The following is a 24,954-nucleotide window of genomic DNA, read 5'->3' on the forward strand; positions in this document are numbered from 1 at the left end:
GATGATCATGGGCCTTCAAGGGTACATGCAGACTGCTGGCCCTGAGCTCAGGGGATGAGAGCAAGAGGCAAGAAAGGGAGATGGGTCTGATAATATAGGTGGTCATGGTGGTCATGGCCATTGTCAACAGGGAGGGAGAGGCTGTGAAGGTTGCCATCCTCACTGCTTCAAAACTGGAAATGTGTGCCCTCAGTTACCATGTTGGCGAGTGGGCTGCAGCACGCTGCCTGTACAGGGAGGTGTTTGTCTCAGCAGTGATCGTGGCATCTTTCCTGGTCTTTTTTGAGACCAAAGGCACAGATCGGCAAGAGGGCTGGCCACAGCTAGTCGGCACGGGAAGAGGCGAGTGATGGCTCAGCAAAGCTGATTGATGCTTATGGGAATTGCATCCATGCCAGCTCCCTTATTAGGTACCACGTTAACTGAGTGACAGATGGGCCCTCACAAGCACATGACACTTTCGGGGAAAGGAGCCATCCAGAAATAAAGCACTATTATACTTGTTGTTAGGGTGGTGTTTTTTTTGTTTTGTTTTGTTTTTTTATTAAGAACAAAGTTCAGGAACATAATCTTATTCCTGTTTTTCTCTTAATTCTCTTGTAGCATCAACTCTAGAAATCAACTTCGCAAGGAAAACATTATCACAAAGTTATTTAGACATGAAGATCGCTGTGCATCGTTGAAGAAAGCACTGCTGATCATCAACTCTGTAAGATTTTGAAACCCTTCTCTGAAAACGCTTCTTTGAAAACTCATTGTTTTGAAGAAGGCTAATACTCAAAACAGGACCAATAAAAACTGTATATTCATTCATTTATCCACTCAACAAATATTTTTTGTGCTCCCGTTATATGCTAGGAAGTATTCTGAGTCCTTAGGGATACAAAGCCTGACCTCAAGAGCTAGGTCTAGTTGGGAGGATAGAAGACATAAAATTTACTGCGATATAAATGCCAGGGGGTGAGAACAACGTGTGTCAAGATTGTTAAGGATGGAGTGAGTAGTCATCATTAGCTGTTTAATTAAGGATTAATCCAGACCTGTTGACCCGTCCTCCCACTCCCCAACCTAGAGTTTATGGGCTCATAACCAACTGTAGCCCATGACAGGAACATTTTCTTAGTCCCAAAATAGCCTGTTTACTTACTTAGTTGTACTGCAAAGGGAAGCTTTTTTCATGACTTTGCTTGAAACATTAGCTCCTGTCCCACTTTCATGTTTATTTTAGAAAGCAGCATTCAGATGCTTTTGGTACATAGCAATATTTCCCAAGTTAGTTATTTACTGAGCACATCCAATAACTGAATCTCTAGTAACTAACCAGGAGTACGATGAATTACTTTGCCTCAGACTCATGCATGAGCGTGTACCAAAGAGTAGCTGCTCGGCCTGTGTCCACCTTGCAAAGTCCGCCGACCAAGGGGCGGTCTGCGCTGTGGGGCTGGGCTCTGGGGAGGTTCCCAGGGCCTGGAGGTGGACCTACGGGTTTGGGGTTTGCTCTCTGCTCTGGAGGCTGCAGCTCCGCACCTCGGTCCATCTAGAATGCTGCTGCATAGTGTGGATTCCAAGGTTTGGGGTGCTGCTTTCGTGGGGAGACGCTTCAGTGGGTACACCAGCTGTCATTAATCTTTATGCCTATGTGACCTGTTCCCTCAGGACGGACGGGAATAGCGGCCCTGACTGTGCGCCGGGCCCTGTCTGCAGCGATTTTCTCGTATCGCCCACTTCGGCCTCTCAGCACCTCCGTGAGGTGGACACTATCATCATCTCCATTCAGTTCTTTCATTTCATCCTCATTTGCTGAGGAAAGGAACGTGGGGGCGCGTGCCCGGCCTGAGGCTCCCAGCTAGCGAGTGATGGGGCCAGGATTCGAACCGGCTGCTCCAGAGCGGGTGCGTCTCCGCCCTGCGCTGAGCCGCCTGCTAGCGTGCCGGGTGGACCGCGTCTTTAAGATAAACGAAGGCTTCCGTGTGTTCATCCCCCTCAGCTTGTATTAGTATATTGAAGAAGTAATTTAATTAAAAGTAGTGAAATCTTCATCTCCGCTAATGGAGGACTGTAATAATGCTTACTGTCCCAAATATGTCACTGATGTACCGCTCGGCAAACAGACTGATGGACACACGTGAGAAGGGGGGATTGAGTGCCTGCCCCACGCCGGACCCGGCCTTGGGCACTTAGGTCGAACTCATAGATGAATGAGGTGAAGTCCCTGCTGACAATGAGCTCACCCTCTGGAGCGTCACACGAAAGCCACGGCCATCAGATACTTGAGAGCTGCAGAGGGCGTGGTTTCCGATTGAGATGCCCACTCCAACCCCTCTGACCATTTTCCTGGGTCTTGGCCACGTTCTGGGACCTGGAAGGAGAAGGAGAGCAGAGGGAGAGAGCCAGGAGTGGGCAGGGATGGCATGTTGCCTGGCCACAGAGGGCAGCCCTGGGAAGCAGGTCCCCCTGCTGTGGAGAGGGGCGCAGAGCTGTTAGAAGATGCTTCAGAGCCGCTCCAAGAAGCTGTGTGTGCTGCCTGCACACACTGCCATCCTCCCTCCACGCGGGCCCATCACCCTGGTCACTTCCATTTACATCAGCTGTGGCTCATTTTCCTGCACCCGGAAGCAATCTGTGCTCTGCCTGTTCATGTACTCTTATCCTCGGTGTTATTATTTGCAACTCACATGACTTTATATGTAGAAAGTCCACAAGAATCTTCCAAAAAATATTAGAATTAATAATAGAATTGAGAAGGTCATTGGATACAAGGTCAATATGCAAAGATCAATAATATTTCTATAACCTGCAGTAAGCAATTAGAAAAAGAAGTTTGAAAATATCATTTCTAATAATATTTTTAAAAACCGAATACTTAGAAATTTATCTAACGAAAAATGTGCAAATTCTCTACATTGAAGGCTAGAAAGATTGCTTATACAAATAGCCATCCTTTACAAACTTTCAGAAGGTATAGCAGGAACACTTCTCAACTCATTCTCTGAGGTCAATATTATCCTGATACCGAAGCCAGACAAAGAGATCACAAGAAAAGAAAATCACAGATCAATATCCTTTGTGAATATAGTTGCAAAAATTCTCAAAAAATTATTAGCAAAGTGAATCCAGCAACATGTAAAAAGGATTAAATGCTACGACCATGTGAGATTTATCCCAGGATCGCAAGGTTGGTTTAACTTCCAAAAGATCAATTTATGTAATACAAATTATTAATAGAAACAAGGACAAAACTGCATGATCATAGATGCAGAAAAAAAAATTTGAAAAATTCAACACTCATTCAGGATAACAATTTTCAACCAACTAGGAATAGAAGGGAAATTCCCTAACCTGATAAAGGGCACTTATGATAAACCCAAAGCTAATAGCATAGTTAATGGTAAAAGACTAAATAGTTTCCCCCTGAGATCAGGAAAAACACAATGATATCAGCTCTAGCTACTTCTTTTCAACATTATACTGAAGTTCTAGACAGTGTAATCAGGAAAGAAAAGAAATAAAATGCATACAGATTGGGAAGAAAGAAGTAAAGCTGTCTTTATTCACAGACAACATGATGTTGTAATAGAAAATTCTAAGGAATGCACACACATACAAACTGCTAGAACTAATAAATGAATTCATCAAGGTCACAGGATACAAGATCAATATACAAAAATCAGTTATATTTCTATAAATTAGCAATGAACAATCTGAAAATGAACTTCAGAAAGCAATTCCATTCACAATAGCATAAAAAGAATAAATTACCTAGGAGTCAATTTAACAAAAGAAGTGCCAGGCTTGTATACTGAAAATTATAAAAAACTGTTAAAAGGAAAAGAAGATGTAAATAAGTGAAGAGACATTCCATATTCATGGATTGGAAGAATCAATATTATTAAGGTGGAAATTCTCTCCAGATTGATCTGTAGATTCAATGCAAACCCCATCAAAATCCCAGCTGGCTTTTTTGCAGAAATTGAAAAGCTGATCTTAAAAATTCATTCGGAAATGCAAAGGTGGCAGAATAGCCAAAACAGTTTTGGAAAAGAAGAATGAAGTTAGAGTACTTAAACTTCCAGATTTTGAATCTTAGGATAAAGCTACAGTAATAAAGACAGTGTGGTACTGGCATAGGATAGACTTATTGGTTGACGGAACATAATTGTGAGTATGGAAATAAACACTTACATTTATGGTCAATTAATTTTCAACCAATTCAGTAGGAGAAAGGATAATCTTTTCAACAAATGGTGCTGAGGCAATTGGATATCCATATGCAAAAAGATGAATTTAGACATTTTCTTTACATCATATACAAAAATTAACTGAAAATGGACCATAGACCTAAATATAAGAGCTAAAATGGAAAAGTCTTAGAAGAAGACATATGTGTAAATCTTTGTGACCTTGTGTTAGGCAAATATTTCTTAGATGTGACACTAAAAGTATGCTCCATAAAAGAACAAAATCTGTAAATTGGACTAATCAGAATTTAAAACTTTTGTGCTTCAGAAGATACCATTAATGACAGACTGAGAGAAAATACATGTAAATTATATATCTGGTAAAGGACTTGTATCTAGAATATATGAGAACTCTTAGAACTCAATAAGAAGACAACCTGAGTTTTTAAATGGGCAAAAGATTTTAATAGACATTTCACCAAAGAATATATAGGAGTGACCAAATAGCACATGAAAAGATGCTCAACGTCATTAGTCATCAGGGGAATGCAAATCAAAACCACAATGAGATATCACTTCACACCCTCTAGGATGGCTACTATCAGAAAGACAGACAGCAGTAAGTGTTGGCAAGATTGTGGAGATGGAACTCAGACACTGCTGGTGGGGATGGAAAATGGTGCAACTGCTGTGGAAAACAACATAGTAGTTTCTTAAAAATTTCAGCGGAAATTTACCACATGACCCAACAATTCCACTCCTAGGTATCTGCCCAAGAGAAATAAAAACGTGTCCACACAAAGGCTTGTGTGCAAGAGTCCATAGTAACATTATTCATAATTTCTAAACTGGAAACAATCCAAATGTTCATCAACTTATGACAAGATAAACAAAATGTGCCCTATCATACAATGGAATAGTAATATCAGGAATAAAAAGGAACAAAATACCGATCATGCAACACCATGGATGAACCTCAAAAACATTATAGTAGGTGATAGAAGCTAGATGGAAGGTGCATACAGATGCAGATACTGTATGATTCTATTTACATGAAATATCCAGAAAAAAGCAAATATAGAGAGTTAGAAAGTAGATTCGTTGCCTTAGGATAGAGATGGAAATGGAGAGTGAGTACAAATGGACACAAGGTTTCTTCAGGGTGATGAAAATATTCTGGAATTAGATAGTGGTGATCGTTGATAAATTTACTGAAAATCATAAATATTAGTTGTCAGTGATTCCCATTTGGACATTAAACAATTGTCACTCCCAAACCAAAAAGTGTCCTGCACATATCCTCTAAAATTACTTAATTTTCTCCAAGAGGACCTTATATCCTTTTCAGATTTTGGACCCCAAAGTCATAGTTGACATTTATACACTGCTTTATCACTTAACAAGTCTTTGGTCACACTGGTATTCACAATATCTCCCTATGAAGAGGTAGGGTTCTTTATCTCCCCTGCTTTGCCAGTAAACAGTTTCTCTCAGTTTTGATATTCAGTTTACTTATTGGTAATTTTTTATTCTGGGGGAAGAAATTTGCCTCAGAGTATTTTGCTCATAATATTTTCTTTATGCAGCATGGCTGAAATTTTTTCTCACTAAGTAATTGTACATTTATGCAATTGATGAGGTTGGTGGTAGTGAAAGCGAGCATGGTTAATATTCTTAGCGAATCGGCTAGTTGTAATTGAATTTCCAGGAAGTTGTGTGCCGCATGTAGCTGAGCCGCGGGACCCTCAGGTGCGTTGGGGCAGAAGGAGCTGCTGTGGTGCCCTGTGACAGCCAGCGTTCGGCCTGTCCTGGGAAAAGGGTCAGCCTCCTTCCTCTCTTGGGACTGTCTCCTGCCATGCCCTGACAGAGAACCCTGTAGGAACTGCACTTGCAAAGTTCTAGATTCCCTTCCCCCCACCGCTCTTGGCACGTGGGTTTATACAATGATGATCATCAGTTGAGGTATTCTTGTTTCAACTCATCATTCTATCTGGCCCAAACTCATGCTTTATTAAGTGCTGCTAAATACACGTAATGCTCTTCCTTCCTTTTTTTCTTTTTAAAAAATTCCCTTATATATTCTCATGCTCAGAAACCTGACGGACATATAACAGGGGAAGAATTGCGACGCATTCTAAATTGCATAGTTGTAAAAATAAGTGATTCAGAATTCAAAGAACTAATGCAAACGCTTGACCCTGGGTGCACCGGACGGGTCAATGTCAGCACGTTTATTGAACTGCTTGAAGAGAACCCTGAGGTGAGTTTTACAACTTCACGTTTGCTTTTCTGTTTACGGCAGGAAACTTAAGTGTTCTTAGTGAAATAAGAGATGCAGGTGAAATATGGTTTAAATAAATGGATGACCACATTTTTCAGCTGCGTTAATTTTTAAGTAAGAGTTGTGTTTAAAAGTTGTTTAACTTTTAGTTTTTAAATCTCATTGAAGGATGCTCTTTGACATTTCTGAAAACTTTCCTTGAGTGACAGCACCTTATATGTTGGATGTGATTCCTTTTCCCAGCATTGCAACGGCACTGCTCTTGCAATCATGTCTTGCAGTAAAAACAAAACCAAAAACTGCTTATTGCCTCTAGTGACAAACACTTACTTTTAGTATTTGTTTCTTTTGGCTGAAAAGTTGATGGTTTTATTATTAGAAATACTTCTATAACTTTAATAGCTATTAGCATTTTAACATTTTAAGAACTTTAAAAAATCAGATTAGTTTCAGATAATGCGTGCAGTGAGCGTTAACAGAGTCTCGTTGAAATGTTTGTTAAAGACTTTCTTTACCAGGTACAGATTAACTTTTGGTTTCAATATTATGGCTTCCTGAATGCCCACCTTGTGCACATCCTAAACCATGTCACTCAATCCTTCTTGACCTCTGATTCAAAAGGGAGTCCCAGAGCCCTTATACACGCAAAAATGAAGAACTGCAACTTTTCCAGAAGTCTGCTGTGGGACACACCCTGTGTTAGCTTTTGTAAATCATCACCTCTGACTGTCACAGCAGCCCTGCTCATAGGCACCGTACTTTCTTTAAAAACAGAAATACAGACAGGAGAGCAGCCTGCTTTCCATGTGGCCAGCAGCGTGGTCTCTGCCTACTCTTAAGTCAGATGCTGTCAGCCTCCAGGGCAAACCCTCTAACAGCGTTGGGACCCGCAGGATAAAGCAGAGCTTCCCCACGTAGCTGATGAGGTGCCACGCCGTCCAGCCCTGCCGCCTCTCACGGGATCTCCTCACCGCCACGCCGCTCGGGTCCTCAGGCTCCCCACGTTCTTGCCACCATCCTCGGCAGTGCAGCTCCCGCCGGGATCCCCTTCCCGCTCCCTGGTCCAGGGCCCATTCTCCGGGGACCCTCCCTGACCCCTCTGATGAAGCCTGTCTGGCAGTCATCAACCTCACACACCTGTGCCAGTCACAGGGTCACGTTTCTGTCGCGATGTTGTCGTGCCTCCAGGAAGGCGGAGGCCTTTCTGTTTTCACTGCTCATTGTACCCACAGGCATAGCCCAGTGCCGGCAGCACTCACAAAGCAGTTTGTTGAGTGAATGTTAATATAAACAAATGAATTAGAAATGTTAGAAGGCAGAGGTATGCAAATAGAAGAAACTTAAGATCACCGCTAATTCTAACATTGAGGAATTGTGTTACATTGTTACTCACTCTTATACTTTGTTGCATATTCTTCCAAACCTTTATACCTACACAAGCATATGATTTTTTGCAGCTTTATTGAGGTATAATTGATATATAAAAACTGCACATATGTAATGTATATAATTTGATGAACTGGATATATATATACTTTCATATATAGTATCTATTTTATTTTAAAATGAGACCACATAATTAGTGACTTTTTAGTTTGTCATTGATTAATGTATTGTTAACCCTTCGTGTCAGTAAAAATTCTGCTATGTAAGATTAAAAGATGCAGCGTATTCCCTGCTCTTATAATCTAGGTGTTCATTTTTCTTCCTTTTATAAATTTTGCTGCAAGGAATATTGTAGTGCCTCCTTTTTTTTCTTTTTTTTGCATCATGCTATGATAATTTCTTTAGTATAAATTTCCAGAAATGGAATAAAAATTTTATATATTATTTTAAAAATATTTTAATTATTTTAAAAGTTGAATATATGTATGAAGTACAAAATGCAAAAGATGCAGAAGGGAATACAGTGGAAGTGAGTTTTCCCTCCACCTCTGTCCCCAGCCGCTCCCCAGAGACAGTCACTGTTACTCTAGAGGCTGTAGATTATCAAATTGTCTGATGTTATCCATTTTCAACTCTAGCAGTTTGCTTCCTTTTTTATTTCTGCCATTCTGATAGGCAAAAATGTCATCTCATTATTCTTTCACTTTGCATTTATTTGATTTCTAGGTGACGGATTTTTTCATGTTTCCTGTACTTTTAAAAAATAAGCACAAGTTAAATGTTATTATCCCATTTCCAGATGGGGATTGGTGGGTGGGGGCAAACTCACTTCTCAAGGTCTAAAGCTATTGGCTAATAATCAGGGACAGAGCTGGCAATCCAAGTCCACCTGCCTCCAAAGCTCCTACTACCTTTATGAGTGATTTGTATTCATATATTTTCTCTTTCCCAATTAGCTAAGCAAAATATCCTCCTGTAAAGACACCAAGGCACCTCTCTTCCTGGCTTGGGATTCAGTAAGTAACGCTTTCCTATGTGGCCCCAAGGTGCTACCACCCCAGGTTACAAACGTGCAGCTTGGTAAATATGTTTGTTTTTTCTGTTAGGTGGAAGAAATTGTTCATGACTCCATTACCAGGAATCTACAAGTTTTCTATAATATGCTGCGGTCACATGACCTTGGAGACACAGGGCTCATTGGGCGAAATAACTTCAAGAAAATCATGCGCGTTTTCTGCCCATTTTTAACAACCGAACATTTAGTAAAGTAAGTTTTCTGGTAACAAAATTAATTCATGCCGTGTTTTCCATCAAGTCTGTTTTACAATTTTAAACCTTTTTCTACGTATTTTTTTTTGCCATGTTAGCAGGTAGTACTGATAGTAGCTCCTATTTATTGAGTCTGTACTAAGCGTCGGGCGTTGGTTGAGAGTCTGGTATATATGCTGGGTCATGCAGTCCTCACCACAAGCGTGTAAGGCAGCTCTGACAGTTCCTTTCGTGGATAAGGAAATGGAGGCCCAGAGACGTTAAGCACCTCCTTGGAATCACACAGCTAGTCAGTGGAGCCTGGGTTCTACCTCTGGTCTGCATGACTCCTGTGCTCTTAATCGTGATGCCATTTTACCTCCCAGGGTGTCTGGCTATGATCAGCCAGCCCATAAATGGTAACTTGAATTATACTTTTCTTTCGTTTTAGTTTAAAACTTAATTTGTGGTGGATGAGCCGAAGCTGGGGGGCGGGGGGGACAGGGATATTAGAGAAAGAAGAGAACGGTGTCCTGAAGTCCCCAGGGGTCCCCTGCCTGGTGTCCCTTTCACCCTCCACACGGAGGGGCTCACCCCTTGGGGCATTCCCTCTCTGCAGATGACCTTGACAACCTGCAGGGCGAGCCGGCACTCTGCAGGGGATGACGCCTCCGACACGCCACCTGCCACCCACTTGCTGCTGTCCCAGAACTCAGAGCTGCACGGCCTCAGGGACGGGGGCCGGTGTTTCCCAGCGTGTGGGCAGTGATCTGGGAGATCACTGTGGGTGGAAATCCAGTGGAATCACAGCGATTCTCTTTCATTCGTTCCGACTGGAATGTTAAAAATCTTATTTATTGTTTTTCTTTACATTACATTGATTTAAAGTGACCTGAAACACAGTTGATCTTATTGGTAATTGTTGGCCTCTTGAATCTCCCTTCTGTGAACACTCATGTCTCATAGCCCGTTTCTCCTGTGGTTTGTAAGAAGAGGAGGGGGAGGCCTAGGCTTTCCCCAGCAAGAGGGCCCTGCAGAGAGCTTGGCGTGCCAGGCCAGGTGTTTGCATTCATCCAGTTTACGGAATGTTTGCAGAAAGATCAGTTCGCTAGTGGGTGGAAGAAACACAACACAGGGGAGAAGCAGGTGACAGCAAGTCCAGAGAGGGTCGTGGAGGAGCTCAGGGAGGGGCGAGGGCCTGGGCTGGGCAGTGGGCAAGGCGGGGAGGCCACCTTGATGTCCGTGCCTGCAGGGGCTTCAGTCGCTCACTGGCTCGTGGCTTTGCTGCACGTGGTCAGGGGAGAGGGAGAGAGGGAGAGGGAAGCGGAGCCCAGGACTGGCAGGGCGGTTCACTTCTTCCTCCACTTGGTCTTTCGCTCAAGAGTATTGCGCGAGCCTCCTGCATCCCGGCCGTCCTGTTAATAGGTTTACAGAAACCCCTTCATCTACAGAGTGGTCTAATGTGAGGGAAAGCGATGCAGACGCACCCCACGTGGCATGAGCCCAGAGGACTGTGCGTAATTCTTGAAGGACACTTACAGCCTGGAGGATGGGGCAGGGGGGCGTGGCATGGAAGGCGAGAAGCTCCCCAGGGATGTGATGCTTGAATCTGGAGAAGAAAGGGGAGAGCATTTCGGGCTGTAGGCTAGCAGGAGAAAGCCCAGAGGGCTAGGGGCGCACGGCACGTTCATGTGGACAGCTGGGGCAGGAGTGTGGGGGGGGGAGGGCGGGAGGGGCACGATGCCAGAGGGCGGGCAGGAGGGACTCCGGCTCTACACTACGGAACCGGGTTCACCCGGCGGTCAGGGTTCTCCACAGGGTCTGAGAGCCACCCAGAGGGCTTCGGAAACCCTGGTGCCAAGCCCCGTCCACAGGCTGGCCGGGCACGGGTCTGCTGAAATCCCCGCTGGCTGTGCCCTGCAGCCGTAGTTGAGAAGCAGAGCTGAGGGGGAACTGGAACCTGTGGGGTGGCTTTACACAGGGGTGGGTGGCAACTGCAGATCTGTGCTTTATAAAGATCACTCTGGCTCCGGTGAGGGGAACAGACATAATGGGGAGAGAGGGAAAGAAGGGGCTTGAAAGGAGGGGGCGGCAGAGGACTGCAGGGGGCGACTGCTTTGGACTCGGTCTGGGCAGTAGAAGGACAGACCTGGTGACTCTGGACCGGGAGGCTGATGGCAGAGGAGGGAAAGGAGTCTCCAGTGATGCCAGGGGCTGCTGGCCAGTGAGAGAGCACAGAAGGAGTCAGCCGGTTGGGGTGACAACACGGGAAAAAGACTCCAGGAGGACGTGGGGCTCAGAGAGGAGTCTGGGCCGTGATGAGACTCCAGTGTCCTCCTCACACCGACAGCTCGTTCGTTCGTTCAACAAGCATTTGTCCGGGGTGGATGGGGGACCGTCTGAGGTGAGAGGGCTGCGGGTGGGACCTGGCAGAACACCACCGGACAACCAGGGCCCTGGCTGGTCCAGCAGCAAAGGAGGCCGAGAAGGTTGGGGCAAGGGGACAGGAAGGGCGGTGCCTGGGGCTAAGGGGGCAGGAAGTCTCGGGGAGCAGGAGGAGGCCAGCCAGGTCAGACGTCGCATGGGAAGCAAGTGGGGTGAGCAGGGGCCGGGGCCGGGAGGGGCGGGTGGACCCCCCAGCAGGCGCCAGGGATGCTTGTGGAGTGAAGTGAAGGATGCAGTGCTGAGAAAGGATTCACCTGCTTCACAGACAGGCTTTGTGCTTGTCTCTGGGCTGGGGGAGAAGTCAGTGGAAAGCCAGAGACTGGAGAGAAAAAGTGTTGATAGACAGAGCCAGGCCAGGAAGAGGGGTGGGCGTGGGCGCTAACCTAGGAGCCCCGCCCTCCGGACTTCTGTTTCCTCGGTGCAGGGGGAGGTGAGGTCATCAGCGGAGGGGGAGGCTGGAGAAGGGATAGGAACCCTCGGAGACTGCAGCTTCCAAGGGGCAAGAGAGGGGAACCTCTTGGGGGTCTCTGTTTACTTGTCCATGAAAAGGAAGATGTCGCCCACACTTTGGGCGTTCATGTTCTACCTGAGTACATTTTATTTTCTTTATATCAACTCCTCTTTTTCTGAAGTGTATTAAATTTTTTTAAAGGCTTTTCTGACCACCATACATGTAAAAACATTATCACTTGCTGTAAAGAGGTCACACTAAGACTGCACTTCATGAAAACAATATGATTAAATCCTAATGTGATGTCTCTATCTGCCAAGCACTCTGAGCATGAGACTTGCTGTCGCTTTGCTAAAATATAGGTTAATAAGTAGAAGGAAGTATGAACTACGTTAGATATCACTTGAAGTAAAAGAATTGTAAATTTGCAAACATATTAAAAGATAGAGCAGGGAGGTGGAGAAACTGGTCCTCTCGTGTGTGCCTTGTGGGCGTGTAAATGATAAAGCGCCTTTGGAAATCAGCTTGATGTAACACGAACCGCCAGCACCAACCCCCCCCCGCCCCGCCCCCGATGGAGCTACCCTTTATCTCTGTAGTTCTCCTACGAATACAGAATACACACCGTGAACTCATGTGGAGGTTCAGGGTGTGTTTGGACTGCCAGCGGCGTGGATTGGGGCGGGGTGGGAAGGAAGCGAGGATGAGCCCCAGCTTCCGGCTTGAGCATCTGGGTACTCAGGACTGTCACCTGAGCTGGGGGAGCTTCAGGGGAGAAAACCAGAAGTTCCATTTTGGACGTGTTAACCTGGAGAGGAGATTGGTGACACCCCACCACCCAGAGTGACAGGTCACTCTATTCACCTCCTTCTCCACCTCCCCTCCACCCCACCTCCCAGGTACTCTCTACCTGTCACCCGGCTCCATTTTTCATGGCTCTTGTCATCTGTTTACATTTATTACCTGTGCCACCCACCAAGGATGTAAGGCACAGGGACTTTGTCTCTTCACTCCCGAAGTCCCGGTACCTAGGTGTGGAACCGTACCCGGCTCATGGACAGGGCATCTTAAGTGTCAAGCAACGGAATGAATGAATAAATGAGTGAGCTTAAGTGGATTGGTTGTGCAGGCAATTAGATATTTGAGATGGAAGCCGCCCTATTCTCTTCTCCATTACGTAGCCAGTCTTTGTCTAAACTACAAAGACGATCACGTTAAAACCCTGCTTGAAGCATTTGGGTGTCCTCTTGCCATTAGAGAAATACCAGATGCTTTAATGGAGCGTGACTTCCCAGCCCGTCAGGATCCTCAGACCTCTTCAGAGTGGCTTCCCTGGTGGTGCAGTGGTTAAGAATCTGCCTGCCAATGCAGGGGACACAGGTTCGAGACCTGGTCCGGGAAGATCCCACAGGCCGTGCAGCAACTAAACCCGTGCGCCACAACTACTGAGCCTGCGCTCTAGAGCCCGCGAGCCACAACTACTGAGCCCGAGTGCCACAACTACGGAAGCCCGCACGCCTAGAGCCCGTGCTCCGCAACAAGAGAAGCCACCGCAACGGGAAGCCCATGCACCGCAACGAAGAGTAGCCCCCGCTCACCGTAACTAGAGAAAGCCCGCGTGCAGCAACGAAGACCCAACGCAGCCAAAAGTAAATAAATAAAATAAATTAATTAATTAAAAAAAAGAAAAAAACCTCTCCAGAACTCGGGCTCTGCAGCCAGACTGCCTGGGTTCAAATCCCGGCTCGGCCCAGAGCTAGCTGTAAACTTGGGCACGTTCTGAGCCTCTTTCCTCCTGCAAATGTTACTTCGAGAGTTGTGGTCAGGATCAAATGAGGTAATAGGCATGAAGCCTCTCACCCAGTATCAAGCCCATGGGAAGCTCTCGAACGCTGCGGCTGTTCCTGCAGGTCCAGCTCAGCTGGGCTGACTGGCTTCCTATTTCTTGAGAACACCAAGCTCTCTGCTGCCTCTGGGCTTTTCGGTGATCTGTTCCCTCGGTTCAGAATGAGCAGTTTGCCAGCCTCTTGCAGCTCCGTGAGGTGGGCATTGCTTTGCTTTTCTCACAGTTGTAGCTGTAATACTTACCACAGTGATCATCACAGAGTGTTACGGAAGCAATTATAACAATTGCTGGTACTTACCGAGCAAAGCGCAGTTTGGAGCTCATGCTTTGACCCCTGGCTACGTGCGTGTCATCATGATATTGTGATACTGTTATTCCAGCTCTGGTTTATTGAGCACAGATGCATGTAGCAGGCCAGCGCAGTGCTAACAGCTTTACGTGGATCCTCTTATGGAATTTTTACAGTAATCCTCTGAGGTGGGGGCTTTCATTATGTGCATTTCATAGACAAGGAAACAGAAGCATAGAAAGGGTCACGTGCCCAGGTCAGAGCTTCTCAACCCTTTGATGCTCTTAAAAGTTATCGAGGACCTCAAAGGGTTTCTGTTGTATGTACTGTGTCTACCAGTACTTACTGTACGAGAAGCTAAAACTGAGACCTTTAACCTGTCGTTGCAGAAAAGGAGAGTGCACTTGCTACTTGTGTTTCCCTGTAGGCTCAGGAAAAGCTTTGGGATTTCAAAATAAGGATTTATTGGATAATAAGGAGGTTACAGAAATTATAGCAGGGATAACCTACGGGAGCTCATAAGGAGCTAGTAAAGTGCTGTAAAGAAACTGAGCTGAGCTGATCTCTGAAAGCTCACTCCAGCTCCTCATGGAGACCCTACATGTTTCTGCAGCTTTAGACCGTGTCAGTGAGCACAGCCCACATGAGCACACACTCCAGCAGCGGTCGGAGCAAGGAATGATCACGTGCCACGCAGCCTCTGGAAAGTCCGCTGTACACGCACGAGAGACTCAGGGTGGAAGAGACACATGACATCGTGTATTCATGTGAAAAGAGTCGTGGCCTCACTGCGCCGGGGAAGTGTCCACGGACCGGACCTCGTGAAGCCCGCCTTCAGTCATGGAGCCGATATCCAGACCCCGGGAGGCAGAATCCAGGGCTCACACCCACACCTCCTGGGCTCTGAGCCTTGTGCATTTTTTTTTTTTTTTTAAAGGGCAGTTTAATATGGATACATGGGAGCCATTTTTTTTTTAAAGTATTTGTTTATTTATTTATGGCTGTGCTGGGTCTTCGTTTCTGTGCAAGGGCTTTCTCTAGTTGTGGCAAGCGGGGGCCACTCTTCATCGCGGTGCGCGGGCCTCTCACTATCGCGGCCTCTCTTGTTGCGGAGCACAGGCTCCAGAAGCGCAGGCTCAGTAATTGTGGCTCACGGGCCCAGTTGCTCCGCGGCATGTGGGATCTTCCCAGACCAGGGCTCGAACCCGTGTCCCCTGCATTATTGGCAGGCAGATTCTCAACCACTGCGCCACCAGGGAAGCCCCGAGCCTTGTGCATTTTAACGAATCTGTGGAATTTTTTCTTGGGTCTCAGGCTTTACCAAGTTTGCAACAGTGGGCACGTACAACCTTTATGATTAGAAAAATATTAACAAACAAAATGTTGGAAAAAAAAAAGATCCTGCCATATTAGTGGTTTCCTATGTTTTTCTCAAATATTTGCATATCCCCAAATTCCAATAAATTACTTCCATAATTCCATACCAAATTTCTCATGAAATTTTTTCTTTGTTTTACATTTATTATATCTTTATTGCAGTATTCTTACAAACAATAAACTACACATACTTAAATAATACAATTTGAGGAAATCCATCATGTGTATATATCTCCGTGAACCCATCGCAAGCTGTCAATGAAGATACCAAACTTTTTCATTCCCCCTGAAGCTTTCTTGTGCCCTTTTGCAATTCATCTCTTCCACCCACCTAGCACCATGTCACTACAGATGACTTTGCACCTTCTAGGATTTTCTATAAATGGAAGGCTACAAGATGTTCTCTTTTTTTGTTAGGCTTTATTCACCAAGCATAATGATTTTGTGGTTCACTCACGTTGTTGTATGGTTCTTGGTCATTGCCGAGTAGAATTCTGTTTCATGGCCTTACCCCACTTTGTGGATCCATTCACCTATTGATGGACATTTGGTTTGTTTCCAGTTTTTGCTATTACAAATAAAGCCACATGTATTACACGTCTTTGTGTAGACATACATTTTTATTCTTTCGGCTAAGCGCCTAGGGCTGGAACAGCTGGTTCCTCTGGTGATTGGATATTCAGTTGCCAAAGTGTCTTCCAAAGTGGTTGCACCATTTTGCATCCCGCCAGCAGTGGAGGAGGGTCATAGTGACCCACATCCTTGCTGGCACTTGGTAGGGTCAGTCTTCTTTTAGCCATTCTAATGGGTGTGTTCTGATCATTTTTTGAAATTCAGACTCTGCAATAAGTTTCAGGATATTGCTTCAGGAAGAATCCTTTACAAGAAACTTTTGGCATGCCTAGGAATTAATGGCCCACCCACTGTCTCTCCAGTTCCTGTTCCAAAGGATCAGCTGTTAAATGAACATCTTCAAAAAGAGGAACAGCAGCTGCCAGATCTTTCTGAGAGGTAAAATAAAGCAAAATGAAAGCGTTTATTAAAACCACTGTGCCTATTGCAGTGTAGGTAGTTAATAAATATTTGTTGACTGAGTATTTAAATATTTTATGACTTAAATAAGAAAGATGGCAAACTATAAAAACAGTGATTAAAGTCAGGGATTTTAGAGCAAGCAGCAGAGATCTTAGGAATTACTACATTGACCTGTTAATTCTAGAATTGAAAGCACTGAGACCTGAGAGATTTGGGGACTTACCTCAGGTTATTCACAAGCATGGTGCTCACCCTGGGGGAAGGACCCAGGACTTTCAACTCCCAGAGAAACCGCCTGCCACTCAACTATTACGTACCTGCGTTCACACTTATTCTTCTCCAGAAACTTAGATTCCTTACCGCTGTTTAATATTTATTGCAAAATATACTCATTAAACTGGTTAACATTTTCTAACATGAATGACAGAATTATTTAAATGATTGTCAAATTGAATTGTAACAATAAAACATACTTAGTCAATCTATTAAAAGTCAGACTGATGAATATTCGAGCTCTTCTTCATTTTGAAAAATATAGGTTTCATCTAATGAAAAGATATTATTTTAACTTGCTTGTTCATAGCTTATAAAAAATCCATAAGGAGAGGTAAAATGTAGAACTGTTCAGCTGACTTCACGTTGTCATATCCCCTTTAAAAAATTCTTAAGTGTAGAGCAATGGGAATATTTTAATGCTATGCTAATGAAATTTGAATATCTGGGCACTTGAGTAGTAGCTGCTTAATGAATGGGCAGAAAGATGGTATTTTAAGAGAAAGGTTAAATATTCTGTGATGAGATATGTCTGCCTCCTAAAAACCAGTGAAAGAAGTAATAGCAATTAAGCATTTCATAAAATGTGGGCATTCCTGGAGAGCTCTTAAAGCCGACAGAAGCAGCAGGAAGGAAGTAGAAGTCTGTTCTCCAGGACTATCTCATGGTTGTCAAAACGGCGTCCAGGAGACTTCTGGGGAGCTGAAGGATAATTATCCTTCAATGACACATACATTCTCACACTCAGTCCCAGAGCACATCACGTAAGATCTATCTTTTATAAATTAAGTTGATTTTGTGAATCAGCTTGGTTTAACTGTGGACGTCCCTTCCTTCCCACGGCTGTTTGATGACCTCTTTGATCTAGTTACCACAAAACGGCCTATTTAATTTAAGGCCTGTAATAGGCTCTGACTTTTCATTTTCCCAGTTCACAAAAATATCCTTTTTCGGCCATGTCTTCCCGGTCACACACCACAGTCAGCCAGCTCAAAGCACAGCTGGAAATCTTAGCACAAGGATGACAGCAGCCCCTTCTCTGAAGCTCCCCACCCTGGCCTGCTGCCATGTGCTGCCATCTCAGGCAGAGCTTTACCTGACGCAGTGCTGCTGGCCTGTCTCTGAACCTGCAAGCCATGGGTGTGTAAGAAGTCCCCAGGTCACTCCATCGACCTCAGCATCTCTTTCCTCCTTTGTGAAAAGGGGATGGTAACCCCCCTTGTTGTCCTGGGTTGAACCGTACATGGGTGAGCTCTATAGGAAGTGCTCTGCGGCATCTGTGTGCCTGCTTGTGATTTTAGAGCCAAGCCCACTGAGAGTAAAAGCGCTGTGACCAAGAATATGACCAAGGATGCGGTTATTGAAAAACTCAAAAACTGTATACGGCAGCAGGACCCAGCCTTCAGAAAACGATTTCTGGACTTTAGCAAGGAGCCTAATGGCAAGATTAATGTGCATGACTTCAAGAAGGTAGGAGAATGGGTTTCTTTGTGTTTCTTTGTTTCCTCCTTTCCTGAAGAAGTTCAGATGTTTTCTTATACTAACACGCATTAAGTTTTTTCATTAAGGGTTTATTCCAGGGCAAAGCAGATTCATTTCTAGGCATCTTTCAACAATTGAAAAGGATTCTTCTGGCCAAAAATGTCTTTGGCAACTTTCTCAGAGCATGCTTTTGATATGGATGTGGCCGGCTTTTGATAGTTAAACTTTCCAAACACAGCCTTCGTTGTCGCATTCTTTGGCCATCCACTGAGTACCTGTCTCCCTGCGTGTGGTGGGGCGACGTGCGGGCGGGAGCGAAGCTGCTCGGGCCCCCATCCCTGCCAGCAAGGGGTCCCCGCCATGCTGTGATCACAGAGCTGTGGTTTGTTCCTCCAGAAAGTGGGGAAAAAACCTGGCAGGGAAAATGCGAAGCTCAGAGTGCTGATTTGCATGTGCTTGTGGGAACTGGCGAGGTTCTGCCAGAAAGGACTCCGTTTGAAGGGTTCTGCATAGACTTCTCAGGAATTAATTTAAATGATTGCTTAAAATTCCTATTATGATCCCTCTAGCTAATCATCTTCAGCTATTTTTAAGGGAAGCATTGCAGCTAATAGGTAGCAGTGTCCGTGTGGGCAAATTTAGAAGGCAGTGAAATATATTTCCAAGAAGAGAACAATTGTTAGTAGCTACAATTTATCTAGCGCCTGCCCCCATGCCAGGCGCTGTATTAGGCTCTTTCCGTATCTCATTTCCAGCCTCCTGACGGCAGCCGCGTGGAGGATGGATGGATGAGGGAGCCGACTGGAGGCACAGGGATGGGATTAGATGGCTGTCGAAACAGTCCAAACCTCCCCTTCCCCACACAAAATACACGAAATCGGGGATCTGATGTTTGCAAGCATACGGGGCGTGGTGAGGAGAGATGTGGGTAACGGGTAAGGGAGAGGAAAGGTTCAAGGATGGTTCTGAGATTTCGGTTTTGGGGACGAGGGCTGATAATTAGTCACTGCTAACTCCGATGGGGGCAACTTCAGTGGGGTTAGGATGCTAAATGGGTGGGAATCATGGAACTCTCCCAGGGCGCCTGGTCCTAGACTCTAGCCCCGAGCCACCTGGCAGCGGTCCTGGAAGGACCAGAGTCCTAGAAGGCCCAGCACGACCCAGCCACCCATCACCTCTCTGACCCCAGCTCTCACCGCCCCCCTTGTACGTACGCTCCAGCCACACCGGCCTCCTGCTCTCCCTCAGACACAGACCTGCTCCCGCCTTCCATCGGGCTGTCCCCTCCCCCTGGCCCAGCTCCTCAGAGGCTGGCCTGGGCATCCCCTCACCGCCTGCCAGCCTTGGTCCGAGCCTGATGTCCCCGTGGTGAACACAGCCTGACCTCCACCCCCGTGATCTCCTTTACCCTATTTCTCTTTTCACGGTGCTGTCACCAACTGCCACCCACGTTGTATTTAGAGTTCTTTAGCTCATTTCTTTATTTTGCTTGTGTGCTCGTCCTCCTCCATTAAGACGTATGCTCCAAAGGTGAACATCGTTACCTCTTTTAGACAGTGACGCATCCCAAGTGTCTGGCACAAAGTAGGGCCCAGCAAGCGTTTGCTGAATGAACGGATGAACTTGATGAACTTGAGTAACTAGAATCCCCAGCAGAGCCCTGAATGGACTCAGGGGGCAACCTGAGGAGCGAGGGAAGCGGGTGTTTCAGAAGCCCGTTGGAATCCCTAAACGTGAAGCCGGTTCCCGTACCTGTCTGTGGCAAACCCACCGTAGCTCCCTTCTCTGCCCCGAGTGTCTCTGCGTTCCAGCCGACCTGAGGGACAACCACAGGAGTGGCCGTTCTGCCCTTGCGCCATGGCGGTGCCTCCCTGTTTCCTGGCTTTCCCGAGATATGCCAGTGGTGGGGAAGGAGCCAGAAACCACCAGAGGACCGAAGTGCAGGGGAAAAGGTTTGCTGTCATTTCAAGAGACTGACAGTCAGTTCCCTGTGAACACAGTTAGGCAAATAGTCTACTGGTTTCCCTTCTAGTGACTTGTTGGGTTTAACCTTTGGAAACATCCCGTCGTGACCGACCGTTTAACTTGAAGGTCAATAACCGTGGGGTGATTTTCTTTTTTTTTTTGTGCCTTTGTAGCATCTCTTGTCATCATGAGTGGAAACAAGCCCTTTGATGTACTCTTGCAGGGAGTATACATGACTAAATATCCCTTTTGAGGCAATTTGTCTCCTCTTCTGCTTCTTCAGGATCTGGGCTTTAGGGGTTCTGTGGGGCTGATATTTGTGTAATGACCTTGATATTTCCTGTGTCCTTGGGCCTCTGGTCAGTCTCCTTCAGGCATTGATAATTTGATTTCCTCTGCCCGGGGAGAAATTCCAACGGCAGGTGCTGGTGACACATTCTCTTCTTTAGCAGGTGGCAGCCCGGCAACTCCTGCAGAAAGTCCAGCAGAGCCCCACTCACACCGGGCCACCCACAGAGCCGTGGGCCCTACTCCCTCCCATCAGCCCAGCCCCGAGACTGCTGATGGGGCAGAGAGTATGGCGTCAGGCACAGCTGCCCCGTGGGATGATTTTAAACAGTCTACTAGGGACCCAGATTTCAACTCTATAAGCTGATAACCTCAAAGCATTGTATAAATGTAAATTTTCATTGTTAAATAAATTATTTATAGATCAGAGTGATTCTACTACTGGTGAAGTCAGAGCTGGAAATATCATGGACTTCTACTGTAGAAAGAAACAAGAATTTAGATTAGACATAATGCAGGGCATCTAGATGTTAAAGGTTTCCAACTTCAGTGACAAGGAAGCCTTTGAAACCAACTCCTTTAGAGAGCTTTAAGTATAAATGAAGATAATAGTTCTGTAATGGTAATAACAGCAATAATAATAACCACGACGATAACGCTAACCGCCGCTGGAAGAGTGACGCTGGTGGTGGTCCTCACTACACCTAGCGTTCGTTGACCCACCAATGTGCAGGCACTGGGGAAGTTGCTTTGCATACTTTATTTATAATCCTCGTAGGAGCCCCGTGAGGTGTAGATCACATTATGCTCATTTCACAGGTGAGGAGACCAAAGCTTAGGAGTTAAGACCATGGCTCAGCGTTGTTCAGCTGGTAAGCCATTCAGGCACTTGGATTTGAATCCACACTGGTCTGTATCAGCCTCAGACCCTTGCTGGGTGTGACACCGGCTTGGTGGGTGTAATACAGGCTAGCTGGGTATAATTGATGGCAGCTTTGAGGTTGGATCTAGCCTCAGAGTTTGGTGGGAAGGACTTTGCTTTCAATAACAATGCCGCTTCACGTCTTCCTACCATTTTGGCTGTGGAGAGGCAATGTTCTTGCCCTTCTGTTCTCCCAAATCTCTATCTCACCAACTAGTGCGGCAGTGGCTGCAGAGTTTCATGCCCGGGGAATTGGGAGTGAAGCTCTAAGTCCCATATACCCGCTCGCCCAATTCTGTGTCCATGCACTTGTTCATCGTTTGAACATAGGCACCGCTTAGCCGTTGGCCTGCATACCTTGCACTCTAAATTAGAAGTGCTAATTATTTATTCTCACCAGCCATCGCCTTCCCTGTGGCGGGGGCAGGAGGTGATTGGCTACACAGGCTCTATGAGGGAGAGCCGTAAGAATAGAATCCAGAGCCCGGCACGAGCTTCCAGGTCAGTGAGTGCACAAGTCCCTGCGTTGTCGTTGCTGAGACCCCGTTACTGGTTTTCACCCCCATGGTCAGGAAGTTTTTGTCTGCTATACAAATGCTATTTGTTAACTAATAATTGATATTTTCCCTTTTTCTCTCTTGAGTGTAAGAGATCTCAGAGTTTCTGGTTAGTGTGGGATAACCAAGGACACCACACTGAGTTGACAGCCCTGACAGAGGAGTGGGGTTTTCATGAACTCAGTTGGGGTTTTCATGAACTCGATGTGTTTTTCATGGTGCAATTCAAGCACCATGCAATTCAAGTGTGCAATTTCCACTGGTGGAGGGGAAAGGAATTTCTGGAATTGTACTAGACCTGGCCTGCGTATTTTGCATCATACATTAAACCAGCGTTCACAACAACCCTGTAACACATACTCTTTCTCCCAGGAAATCCCCCTCTCCCAGTTCACTGCTCTGACCACTGCACTGCAAAACCTGTGACTATCACGCATTTTTTAATGTGTCAATTTATTTAAATAATGAGTCAAGAACTGGTAATGTGGCAAGAAAACTGTTTTTGAGTTTTAAGGTAATCTAGAATCTTTATATTCCTTCTCTAGATACATTCTCTTCCCCTTTCCCTATCCTTCATTTGCTGAATTAGCAGCAAACCCCCAAAACAGTGGCTTAAATTTAAAAAGTAGCTGTTTTTTTTCCTATAACAAGGAGTCCAGAGGTTGTTGGTATTGGGCCAGTGCAGCAGCTCTACAGTGTCTTCAGAGACCCAGGTTGCTTCTAGCTTTTTAGTCTTCCAGTCTTATCCCCATGTATGCAAGATAGCTGCTGGAACACCAGCCATCACACACATGTTTCAGGCATAAAGAAAGGGAAAAGGGAAGGGCAAAAGTCTTGAGCCAGAGAAGTCTTTCTTTTTTAATGGGCTTTCTTGGAAGCTCCTCCCACTTACATTTTATTGTAATGTATTGTAAGCTTCCACCTGTATTTTATTGACCAGGCCTGTGTTATGTGGCCATACTGGTCTATAGGGAAGAATGGGAAATAGTATAAATACATATATATATATATATATATATATATATATATATATATATATATATATATATATATATATATATATATATATATAATTTTTTGGCTGGGCACATTACAGAAAAAGCAAGGTTCTGTCCCTATGGGAGAAGGAGAGAATATGCATTAGGCAGGCAAGTACTACAGTCTCTGCTATCCTTCCCCTCAGTAAACATTTTGAGGGTGCCTGTTGCATACTTGGAATAGGACTAAGCCACATGGGGAACATGGATAAAGCAGAAGTTTCATTGCTTGGGACTAGTGACCCATGGGAAACATAAAATGACTAAACACCCAAGGACAAATAAGTCAAGATTAGCCTAATTGAGTAATTAGACTAATTGAACTATTCCATTCATCAGGAATTTGAGGGCAGCTTTACAATTCCAGTTCCCTGTAATTGGCTGTTCCTAATGGGAAACTGTTATTCTTCATACTCAGTAAATACACTGAACATTGTTTAGCTCACTGTTATTCTTAGTCCCATTTCTGGCATCCCAGCGGAGTCCTCTGGAGACAGACACGGGCTGCAGAGCTCATCAGCTAACACAAACAGCCCCCGAGATGTGGATGAGGGAAGCAGGAGTCTGTAATGGCCCAGCCCAGCATCCCAGGTCCTTTGCAGCCTCGGCCCCTTGCTTCTGCACCTGCTTGAAGGCAAGGGCATCTCACCTTGCCTCATAGGAGGCGAGCTTTCCTTCCTCCTTCCAGCAGACCACCTTATGCCCTTTGGGTTCTGATCAAACTCACACATCTGGGGAACTGGCACCTTCCCCACCCTCTACCATCAGTTCCTAATCCCACGCAGTCTTACGCACCTAGGGACAGGGACCCCGATGTAAACCAAGCCCCACAAACACCCTCGAGCATCTCATAGCTGTTCCTTACAGCTTCCTAATCTTGCAGATGTTTTAAGGGGGTGACCAGTTGTGTGTTCGAGGTCCCTCACGTCTTCATTTTTGTTGGTCCAAGCTCCACACAACCATCAAAAGTCTATATTTATTTCTGCATCTTCCGGCAACAACTCTCTGACAGAGGCTAAAACTGGACTCTCCCGGCATCTGGCTGCACCCAAATTGGCCAGTTCCTCCAGGGCAGGGGCAGTTGCAGACCCTCAGTGTCAGTTGACCACACCTCTAGGGCTTCGTTTTTGCCTTTGTGTTCTCATGGCCTTCCTCCCAGGTGTGCCTTTGTCTCCTAAGTACCACGGTGTGGGGACTTGCATCTTGCTTTTAAAGTTTTCAGTTTAGGTCCTTAGACTCCAGCCCTGAGCAGTTCCAGAGGTCAGCACACGTCTGGAAGGGGAAACCAGTCATGCTTTAAGCCTGTCCCCTCACATCTCCAAGTTTGCCACTCCAGCACCACATAACTAGCTCTGCGGGAGTGGCCCTCTGCCAGACCCAAGCCTATTTCTCAGTCCAAAGTCCACTCCCAGAATCATCAGCTGTTCCCAGGGAAAATGCAATTGCATAGCCTCGGTTTGCCTCTGAAGGGTCGGTCCTTCCCACCTTGGAATTTTGGTCTCTTTAAACCTCACGTCTCTCGTGGCTTTCTGATGCCTTTTTGTTATTTTTAATTGATTGAGCTTTTCTAGTTGTTTTCATTGGGAATATTTGCTTGCTGTGAATTACTACATCCTATCCAAAAGCAGAAGTTGAGGTCTGTCATTTTTGTCTTTTCAAAGTAACAACTTTACTTGTTATTTTTCTCTTGTGTATTTGTTTTATATTTCTTTATTTCTGCTGTTACCTCCATTGTTTTCTTCGTTCTACCTGATTGGGATTTAATTTGATTTTCTTTTTCTGTTTCTTGAGATAGAATGTTAGATCATTGCTTTTCAGCCTTTTTTTCTCTAATGTATGAATTGATGGCTATCCATTGCCCTTTAGGTGCAGGCTTAGCCACATCGTACAAGTT

At 45.4% G+C, this 24,954-nt stretch overlaps 1 protein-coding gene across 1 annotated transcript in view; it reads left to right on the forward strand.

The window, feature by feature from the left end:
• Window positions 1-24,954, forward strand: part of EFCAB6 (EF-hand calcium binding domain 6) — a 252,542-nt gene that overhangs the window by 109,846 nt on the left and 117,742 nt on the right. The window contains exons 13-18 of the mRNA XM_057555849.1: window positions 604-709; window positions 6,271-6,438; window positions 8,802-8,861; window positions 8,952-9,112; window positions 16,339-16,512; window positions 18,111-18,279. Coding sequence (XP_057411832.1) covers window positions 604-709; window positions 6,271-6,438; window positions 8,802-8,861; window positions 8,952-9,112; window positions 16,339-16,512; window positions 18,111-18,279 — 838 coding nt within the window. The remainder of the gene's footprint in view (window positions 1-603; window positions 710-6,270; window positions 6,439-8,801; window positions 8,862-8,951; window positions 9,113-16,338; window positions 16,513-18,110; window positions 18,280-24,954) is intronic.

The sequence above is a fragment of the Balaenoptera acutorostrata genome, chromosome 11 (genome assembly GCF_949987535.1).
Source record: "Balaenoptera acutorostrata chromosome 11, mBalAcu1.1, whole genome shotgun sequence".
Lineage (NCBI taxonomy): Eukaryota > Metazoa > Chordata > Mammalia > Artiodactyla > Balaenopteridae > Balaenoptera > Balaenoptera acutorostrata.